A 10,542-nucleotide genomic window follows, 5' to 3' on the forward strand; every position below is an offset into this window, starting at 1 on the left:
CTTATTTCAGAATTTGAAAAATCCTGAAATGCAGTTACAAATGTAACACAATCTCTTCACAAAGCTTTAGTATTTGTGATCATGAATCTGATCATTGGAATGTATTTTTAAAGCATTACTTATTATCTTTTATCTGGTAATACTGCGTCATTAATGGTATAATTCAATAGCTGCTACCTTCAAGCACCAAACTGAAAGGCCAGTAAAAATCTAAACAACAAACAGGCAGTGCGAAATATATTATGACTGTGTTACTTGGCCTAAGGCATCATCATCTGAATGCTGTCGAATTTATAAAAGCTTGAATTGTGCAGACATTTGAAGTGTGACATGTTCACTCTGTTGCAGTCCTTGACAGAACAAACACAATATAAAAGCACTTCTTAAAAACAGCCAGAACTGAGACCCTGACAAGAACATGAAAGCATTTATTATTCTCCATTGTGGCTCGACTGTGTGCTACAAGTAGCTAGAACAAAAGGTAAGCCTTCACATGTTTGTAACACAATCTCTTTTAAAATCCTTAAGTAAAATACTTCAGAACTGGCAATTAAATATTTAATTTCTAGAGGCATTCATGAATTAACTGCATCAAAATAACAGCAGATAAATAAAACATCAGTATTTACAAATCCAATTAGAACACTCCTTTAAAAACATCTGTCATGCAAGCTCAACATGCAGGGCCATGCACAAGTTAACACCAGAAAAGGACAGACACAATTGTTCATCGGCATTGTTGCATGTGAAGATATGGCATGTTGACTTTGGTAGCACAATGATGTGGTATAGGGTGCAATTAAGGAAAAAATGACTGTAATACAAATCACAAGGTATACACAGTATGTGGTTAACGAACTGATGCAAAGCCTTGCCTGAATGTATTTGATTTTGTAACCCATCCATTACAGCGGTGTAATGCAGCAGAGTGCAAATATATGCCTAAAATGACAGAAAGTTCCTGTTGCATAAAACATCTGTAACATACGAGAACATTTTAGTTTCAGTAGCTAAAACAGTGCTCCAAATGGTACAGCAGCTCCCTACTCTAAGCAGTGACATAATTTAGGCAAATGGAAGCATGGAGAGCACAACATTGGCCGACAAGAGCGGAAGGTCACAACATGTAATTCATCATTTCCACTGAAAAAGTTTTGTGGACGCTGAAAAGTGACCAGCTCTTATTTTCCACACAGCTTAGCCCAGGGCTTTTGACAACATTAGTGCAGATCATGGAACAACTTCCTTTTAAGTAACATTTATTACAATTATCATGTGACATGACCGTTAACCAGATGCTGCTATTCCATTTCAAGAAGCTACCCTATAGCCGTGCGATCTGAATAAAGCAATCCTTCATTTCAAATCTTATTAATGTAGCAAACATGGAACATACTCCTGGCTGATGACATGGTTTTACTGCATGTTCTCAACCTCTGGGCAGCCTTTTTTTGCTTTTTTTTTTAGAAAAAAGTCCAAACAAAGCACATCTTTGAGCATGAAACACTGACCCTGATGTTAACATTCCTCTACTGAAAACTTACAGTTCACATTAATTTTGACAGTCAGTTGTCAAACAAGAAGTGTGAGACTGCACAACTCTCAATCTAGTATGAGTACAGAGAAGTGATAAATTGAAGTACTGTCACATGGATGTGCACTCCTGAAGGCCTGTGCAGGTATGACAGATCTGGGAGCAGCTCTTTGAAGGACACAGACAGGGGGTGCTAAAAACAAATGAATAGACAGTCCATGCAGCGCTGCGCATCATCTCCCTACAGAAGGCTGACCACATGTCTGTGACACCAACTTAAAGAGTTGTGGACATCTCATGGGCTCAACTTACACACACAGACTGGTTGCGCAGTAGACTGTTGTGGGGAAAATGCTTCCCTCAGAGAGCACAGTGTAACACACACATATGAGTTAAATTTGGAAACGCTGTCTGTTTTAGAAACCGATCTTGCCACGGGTCATGGAATAGCCCAACTTAGCCTCATTGTTGATGAAGGACATGATGCCCAGATAAGTCTCAATCAGCAGGGGTCTCTCTAGGATCAGGACACCGTTAGCTCGACCGGGGATGGGATGCTCCTTATGGGCTTTCTTCACTGCCTGCACCAGCTGGGTCTGGAAGTTGTCCAACTTAGCAGAGTAAGAAAATCAGAGTAAGAAACCAAAACAGCCCCCAAAAATCTTTCAGTCATCAACCACAACTACAGAACCAGTGATGTGTTTTCTTTTCATAGCATATGATTTATGTGATTAATAAACGTCTAGAATGAAAGAAACATTTCCTGAAGCTGCTCTGAAGTGTGGAATAATGGATATGATTGAGATTTTACAGCCAAATTAGCTCCACTTATTTTATGCAGCAATGATAACAGCTATGTATAAGAAAATGTTATACTGCAGACATTTGCCCCAGGTGCTGTTGTTGCCTTGCCAATTTGAAATAACCAAATATCTTAGAAAGTAGTTGCTTATACACAAAGTCGTGACTACACTGTTTTAAATTACATGAACAACTGCCTTTCTCTTAAGGGATGAATTTTGTCTTTGAGGCACCAATCGGCCTATTGTTGTCAGTTGAACTGTTGCTGCTCGGTCTGTTGTGCATAAATTGCACCAGCAGTCACCATTGTTTGTCTTGTGAAAAAACCGGGCCAACACAAAAAAAAAGTCAATGACCCTTTACATGTAAAACTTTAAATCCTATTATGTTTTAACACCAGTCCATTAGATAAATTACTAATAAAATAAATGTTCTGCCTTTATATAGTTAGAGAGATTATACCTGGCACAGAGAGGCCACCTTCTCATCAGCACGGGCCATTGTATGCTCTGTGAAGGTGGCATAGGGCATATCTGTAGACCAAGGGTTCCAGCGGTTAAAGAACGAGGCTCGAGGACGTTTGTCCCACTGGACACGAATGCCATAGCCCTCTCTCCTGTAAGAAAACATAATGGTGTAAGAGACATGTGACTTTTAAGGAACAGCTCACTGCTTGAGTCTTTCTTTCTTTATTATGTAATATGTATCTTCCCTTTCTGTCTTATAAAACTCTCATTTTCCTGTCATCATGTAAAACGTTTACATAAATGCTATATAAATCTGTTTGAAAGGATTTTATTAGGTTTTATAACCTAATCTTAGCTTCAATATTTCAACAATAGCAATTAATACTAATGTGCTGTTGTCAGACTAAATTGTTTTGGCGTACTTGTTTAGGGATTTTGGTGGGAACTCAAACTCGCCCACTGAGATGGTGTCTACAGCATTGAGAGAGATTCTGATGACCTGCTGACACAACAGGTTGATGAAGTCGTACTTGCACACCAGCAGGGACCTGCACACACAACCAAAATGTCAAATTGTATTAACGGACAATGTCAAATTTCATACCTGATGATGTGTATTTCCTCACATATGTGAGGTAATCAAACATACTTTCCGACTTACCTGTCTGTGATAAGCACAAGTCTCTCCCTCTCATTGTTCCAGTGGTCAACTCTGTAGAAGTCACACACAAAATTGACATTATTCCACTGAATGTTTAATCATTATAAAGCACAATTTGAAACTGAGCAAAGGAGTGGTGTCAAAGAAATAGTTTGGCTCAATATTACAATGTATTATTCTCTTCTCCGTCCATTTATTATCATGTGACATAAGAGTGAATCTTATAATAATAAAAAAGTGTAGGTTTGCAAGTAAACCAGTGTAAAATTAACTTTTTTGTCCACCAGCGAAATGGCCAGTTAATGTTCAAATTTAACCAGCGACTCAATAGCTTACCTGGTGAGTGCATATTTTACCAGCATTTGGCTGATAGCTGGTGCTAATGCATGTGCCCTGAATGTATCCATTTGAAAAATGTCAGAAAATAGTGAAAAATGTCCAGCTTATGTCCCCAGAGTCCAGGCTGACATCTTGAAATGAACTGTTTTATCTGACCAACAGTCTTAAAACCCCAAACTATACTAGGACTTCCATTGATATGAAACAGAGATTAGCTTTCAATACTCATATTCGACAAGCTGATCATGTTCAACATGCTTTACTTTACCAATCATTAAAGATGAATTATTCTTTTGATTCATTTTTTTCTTGATTCATTAATGCATTATTCACAGAGGTGCATATGCATTTGTTTTTACAGTGAACTTTGCAGTTGCTCTACGTCGGTCCCCGCTGCGATACTCACTCAGCCAGCAGCCAGACGCTGTGCACCTCTCCATCCTCAGAGGGGAGTGCCACAGTCCGGATGTCGCTCACTGCCTGCTCGATGGTACCTGGCTGAGATCAGCATCACACACACAGCCGTCAATCATCAGCATCATCTTTTCAATGGGTGTACTGCTGTAGCTTTGTTAACACACTGTAATGCGTTGCAATGCACTGTTAAAAGTGGTGTGTGTGCACGCAGGGGGTTATTTTGAAGAGACACAGATATACACTAACTGAAAACAATCCCGCCTCGATGCTGATTAATGCCGATTAAGCTGCTAATTATTCATTCTAGTGCATCAACTTACTCTGAACACGAAGTAGTCCTTCACTTTGGCTTGCATTGTAGGGTTGTGCACATTAAAAGGCGTCAGCGTTTGTAGCGGGGGACAGCAGGCCACGGAGGCAGCGCGACCGAGACTTCGCTCGGCCTCCGGCGGCGTGAAGGCAACCTCAACCCCCTCCTCGGTTTCTGCAGGGTGGATAACCGCAGCCGGACTCTCCGGCTCCACCGTGTCGTTCAGCTGGAGCATGGTGCAGCAAACGCTGGTCGAGGAGCTTCAGGTGTTAAATCAGAATGTGTCCTTTAAAGGATGCAGACTCACCCATTGCGCACCAATAATGTTTTGATTGTGAAGGCTATGAGGAAGTAGTCCCTTCTTGCTTCACTTCCCCCCTCTCTATTTTCCTTCCTCTTAAAGGGACATTATGTTTTAACCGCTAATTAAAGAAACAGGTGTTTAGAGTGGATGAGCCCGTTTTTCAGATTTATCAGCACTATGATGACTACATCCATAAATCGTAAATTGACTGTCAAACTGAGAACACACACTATTAACATGATATTAGGCTACCATGTGATTTCCTCATTCAATTCCACATCCACAGCTTGCCTGAGTATTTTATTGACTTCAGTGGATTAAAAATCAATTGAAATTGAAAATCAAATAAATTAGTCCATTGAATTATTTTGGGGCTACTGCATTTTACAACCAAGACAAGAAGTTAATACAATAATAGTGTGTTTGCCATCCAGTCATAATTGTCATTTCGTGCATAAATAATGCCACCGAAGACTCCCCTATGTATTTTATTTCACTTGAGGAAAAAGGAGATAGTATAGAGTATGTGGGCAGGACACTCATAGGAAACCTACAAAATGGCTGAAATTCGTTACATTTGTTAGGCAGAGTAACTGGAGGATCTCACAGCAGTGAGTGACTTTTTTACTTATAACCCTTAAAAACAAAACTACTGTATGTCCAGTTGGTACACTTTCTCACAATTATCACATGTCAACAGGTGATCATTTCAATCAACTCTAACCCTTGATTCTGGTATTGTTTTATCTGATTTTGATTAATAGTAGGCTGAAGAGGTATTCCATGATTTAGTAGACAGAAAAACAGGGAAAATTGGAAAATGCTCCCTTTTAAAAATAAAAATGTTCAGCATCTGAAAATATACCTGTATGTTCTCATTTGTTAATCAGAGACTAAACATGGACTCTGGCACTGTAATTAGACAGCACAATGTAAACATAATGGATACATTCTTGAATTGACACATTAATTTCAATTAGTATACAGTACCAGTCAAACGTTTGGGCACACTTTCTCCTTGATGTGAATGGGAAAGTGTGTCCAAACTTTTGACTTGTACTGTACATGTTTGTTGTTTTTAAAAACATCAGTGTTGTTGTTCTTCAGAAAGCCAGACTTTATTACATGATTGAGTTATTGAGGGAGCAAACACAGAGATACTCTCTCCCCTCCCTTTTAATTGTGTTTTCGGTAAGTCTTTGCTTATCTCAGCCAATTCACAACCTGAGAGATTTCACAATATCTGACCATGTTGTTAATGTTTGAGCAGATACAAATGATATTTTTTTGCTCACTACTCCTTCCATGACGTGTTTTACATAAAGTGTATTCAATGTTTACAAATCTAAATTACTGTGATGATGGAATGTACATAATAATCCATCAGTGTTATCAGTCATGAGGTGATTTTGAGCAATGATTTAAACTTTTGAATAATCCAAAATGAAAAGTCATGAAATAATAAACTCTTAAATTTACACAGTGAGATTGCCTTGACATACAAACCATTGGGAATGTATATGAAAATACACTTTTTGAAGTTTGGTAACCTGATTATTCAAGCATAAGGTGTTACATTTCTATAGACTGTACACGTGCCAGGATCATTTATGTTAGTGTAGTGTTTCTATTGTTGTTTTCTCCTCCACTTTTCTACCCACAGTGAGTTATTATAACCATGTGTGACTGAAACTGACTGTGTTTTACTTTTGAAATACTGAAATTGTAGTGACACAGTACATACAGTAGTCATAGTTTGATTTTTTGAATTATAATTCTGTATTGTTTTTCCTTCTACTCGTTCTTTCTACATACTTTTTAAAACTTAATTTAAAATGTGTATAAGTACTACTCTCTTGGATATTCAGTGGTAAAGAGTTCCACATCCTGGCTATTCTGGACCAAAGTGTATTATTAAATTATACTTTATTCTTTTTGCTATTTGTGTTATTTTGTTTTTAGTGTTGTTGCTTGTCAAAATTCCAACTAACCCTAACCCTATAATGCTTGATTTATTGAGGAAACATACTTTTTATAACTCATTTAATTTGGGATTCTGGTAAGCCTTGGTTTATCTCAGCCTCTTATCTGAGGAAAGTGTCTTTATCTCACAATGTCATTAATGTTTGAACCACTAAAGGTTATGATAGATGATGTATCTTGTTTCATGTGTGTGTTGTGTTTTTAGTGTTGTTTTACAGATAACATGCTCCAAGTGTTATCTACTTGCACATGAGTTTGATCAAAGAAAATCTGGTAATGAGTGAGACAGTCACAGATTTATTTGCACAGACTACAATTCACAGAATGGAGATTGTTTATTCCACTGCTGCTGCTGATCTGCTCTTTCTTCATGGCTCAGCTTCAATTTCAGTTCATTTAGGTTAATATAATCGCATATAAAACTAAACCAAAATACTTCAAGGATGGGGGCTTTTATCCATCATGCTCTCTACATATTTTTTGTGTTTGTGTTTCCTCCTTTCCCCCAGCATCTGAAGATATGCTTGTATATTCAGATTTAAGAATTCTTAGTTGTTTATCAGAGAATAAATATGGAAAATTGCACTGTAATGAGAGAGAACAAAGGTCAATCATAATGGTTACTTTCTTGAATGTATGCATTTATTTCCATTAAAAAAACGCAGACTAATATACATGATCAGCTTTACTGCGCTGCAACAGTCACAACAGTCCCACATTATGACCTAACACTTGTCTTATGGTTTGGGGAGAAGCCAGTTTCATTTCAGTGGGGGAAAACTGAAAGGTGTGATATCAATGTTGTTGTTCTTCAAAAAGCCAGACTTTATTACATGATTGATTTATTGAGGAAGCAAGGACAAAAATACTCTCTCATCTCCTTTTTAATTGTGTTTTCATTAAGCCTGTGCTCATCTCAGTTAATTCACAACCTGAGAGCTTTCACAATATCTGACCATGTTGGTAATGTTTGAGCAGGAAGAGATGATCATTTTTTGCTGAATATTCCTTTAATGACTTGTATTGAATGTATACAAACTTACATTTTTCTGATGATGACATGAGAATTAATTTATCTGACTATGTCATGAATGTATGAACCACTAAAGGTACTGATAAATCATCTTATTTCAGTTGTGTGTTATGTTTTTATTGTTGTTTTCCAGATAACATGCTCCAAGTGTTATCTATCTATCTGCACGTGAGTTTGATCAAAGAAAATCTGGTAATGAGTGACCAGGGTAAAACACTATTTAAGGCTGGGATTAACACAGAAACTACACAGTTTAACGGCACAGACTGAAATTCACAGAATGGAGATGACCATGTTTATTCCACTGCTGCTGCTGATCTGCTCTTTCTCCACGGCTCAGCTTCAAGCAGAGCCTGACAATGAAATTATTCCACATGGAAAACAGACTGAATCCCGGGGAGGAGAACCAGCAAATGCCTCTGATCAGCAATTGACCTGTCCACAAGACATTCATGCTGTGCTGAGAGAGATGAGCACCTTGTTGGGTGAACAGAGGGTGGAGATCAGGCAGCTACAGACACAAAATGAAGGTACAGTAGTATGTTGAGTAGTGAGGCATGAGACAGAAATTGTTTTCACAAAATATGTCTAATACATTCTCTCCTTTTTTAGCACAGACAGCTAAACTGAGAGAACTGGAAGTGCAGAAGACTGAGGTGGACAACTTAAAGCAACAGCTACAAGGTGTGGAAACAATCATAACTAATCATTCCTGCTTAAAATTACTCAGACATTTTAAATTACTGAACCTGCAGGAACAGATGTCAAGTCATCATAGCACTAGAAATATAGTGCATATATTGAACAATGAAGATCAATATAACAAATCATAAAGATAACAAATGTGAAACAATAAGGTCACTGAAAGCCAGTTTTCCTAAATGTCTTTACAAAGGATTTAAATGACGTGTAACTGGACTTTTCTGGAAGGTGATTTGTTCAAAAATATCCAGATTTCAGTGGATAAATCAAAGCTTAATGGAAACAGTGATATTGAAATACTTTTTTTCAGCACATAAATCTGAACTGATTACCATTCAAGCCAGGACAAATGTCACAGAAAACCAGGTGGAGACTCTGAAGAGAGATGGAGAAGGTAAGACTCAGAACTAATTTATATGTAGACTTTCATTGTAATCATACTTAGATGATTGAAAACCTGACCTATAATGGTGATTATTAGACAATACACAGAATAATGGTTTGTTTTTATAAATATTAATAGAAGTGGATTCATAGTTATTAACCATCTTACTGGAACATCCTCCATTATAAAAGTATGTTTGTCTCACTCTCAGCCAAACAGGTGGCTTTTTCGGCCTCTCTGTTGGCTTCCGGCTCAGGAACAGTCGGACCATTTAACACACACACTCCTCTGGTCTTCAGACGCGTCGTCTCAAACATTGGAAACGCCTACAACCCAAACACAGGTACTTGAATTCACATATTTTAACAATCAATTTGACTTTTTTTAAAAGTCGATTCTACATTTACATCAAATGACAAAAATGTCCCACAGGGTTTTTCATTGCACCAGTGAGAGGAGCCTACCACTTCGAGTTCTACATAGGTGCACATGGACATAGTTCACATGCTTCAGGTGCTGTGTTGGTGAAGAATGGAGAACATATTTTTATTGTATATGAGCATCAAACTAACGGTTATGGGAGTTCTGCCAATGGCGCCACACTGCTTCTAGAGGTTGGAGATGTTGTGTTTTTGCGTCAGTGGCAAAACACAAGAATATTTGACAATGGAAATCACCACAGCACCTTCAGTGGTCATCTGCTTTTCACCATGTGAGAAAGAAACAGTCCTTTTCCTTTACACACTGTAGCAGTGTACCAGTCTTTGCAGATAGAAGCTGTTTTAATGAGAAGAGATTCATGAATTGTTCATCTATTTCTGGATGTACATCAAAATATATGATAGACTGTGATGAGCCAGATTTTTTTCGTTTGATTAAGGAAGTGCAGTTATTCATGTGAACATTGTGATACTTATCAAACATCCATTATTTCATGTTAAGAAATAATACAAATAATTGTGTATCTTCAGCTGGAATCACACCAGTGACACTACTGTTATTCCTCTGTTCTTTGCTCCATCTCACCTTTACTGTCTGATTTCTTTACAGCATGTTTTACTTTGTTGTATAGAAGATGCTCATGTTGATGTGAAAGGAAAATTCCCTCTGTACCTTTGATCGTGTATAATTGTGCTTTTGTTTTTTACCTGTATCTAAGTATGCAATAACAACATCAATAGTTTGTACATTTTAAGTGTATTTTTTATTATTGCATTCTCTTATATTTGAATAAAATAATAAATATCATTACAGTACTATTTGTGGACTATTGTATTTATAAATGATCATAGCTGGCAGTAGGAACTGTAAGATTGGTCAAAAGTATATTTATGCTTGAACAAAGGTTAGACCCACCACCTAAACATAAACTGTATTTTTTATTGAGAGTATAATAAGTATAATGTAATTAAAACTGACTGTGTTTTACTCATTCATGAGATTATATTTATCTTATTACAGTATTTAATATGCACACTAGTTGTATTTTGATCTCAACTTTTACAACCATGAAGTTTCTGTAGTATTTCTCTCTGCCTGGTCATTCACATTCTGATCAGTGGGTGGGATCAGTTTGGTGCTGTATTAATTGTAATGTTGTAAGTTA

General features: G+C 37.3%; 2 protein-coding genes across 2 annotated transcripts; one reads left to right on the top strand and one right to left on the bottom strand.

The window, feature by feature from the left end:
- Positions 1-449: 449 nt before the first annotated feature.
- tprg1l (tumor protein p63 regulated 1-like) lies at positions 450-4,829 on the bottom strand. The gene is made up of 6 exons (XM_062427454.1): positions 4,540-4,829; positions 4,209-4,300; positions 3,464-3,514; positions 3,225-3,350; positions 2,798-2,951; positions 450-2,145 (listed from the first exon to the last, which is right to left on the bottom strand). The coding sequence occupies exons 1-6, from the start codon at positions 4,762-4,764 to the stop codon at positions 1,951-1,953; spliced, it is 843 nt and encodes a 280-aa protein (XP_062283438.1). The 5' UTR covers positions 4,765-4,829; the 3' UTR covers positions 450-1,950.
- A 3,300-nt stretch (positions 4,830-8,129) lies between these two features.
- LOC133987325 (complement C1q-like protein 2) lies at positions 8,130-9,713 on the top strand. The gene is made up of 4 exons (XM_062426644.1): positions 8,130-8,379; positions 8,462-8,533; positions 9,148-9,279; positions 9,369-9,713. Exons 1-4 carry the CDS (start codon positions 8,130-8,132, stop codon positions 9,650-9,652), a joined length of 738 nt encoding a protein of 245 aa, XP_062282628.1. The 3' UTR covers positions 9,653-9,713.
- The last annotated feature ends 829 nt before the right edge of the window (positions 9,714-10,542 follow it).

The sequence above is a fragment of the Scomber scombrus genome, chromosome 10 (assembly GCF_963691925.1).
Source record: "Scomber scombrus chromosome 10, fScoSco1.1, whole genome shotgun sequence".
Classification (NCBI taxonomy): domain Eukaryota; kingdom Metazoa; phylum Chordata; class Actinopteri; order Scombriformes; family Scombridae; genus Scomber; species Scomber scombrus.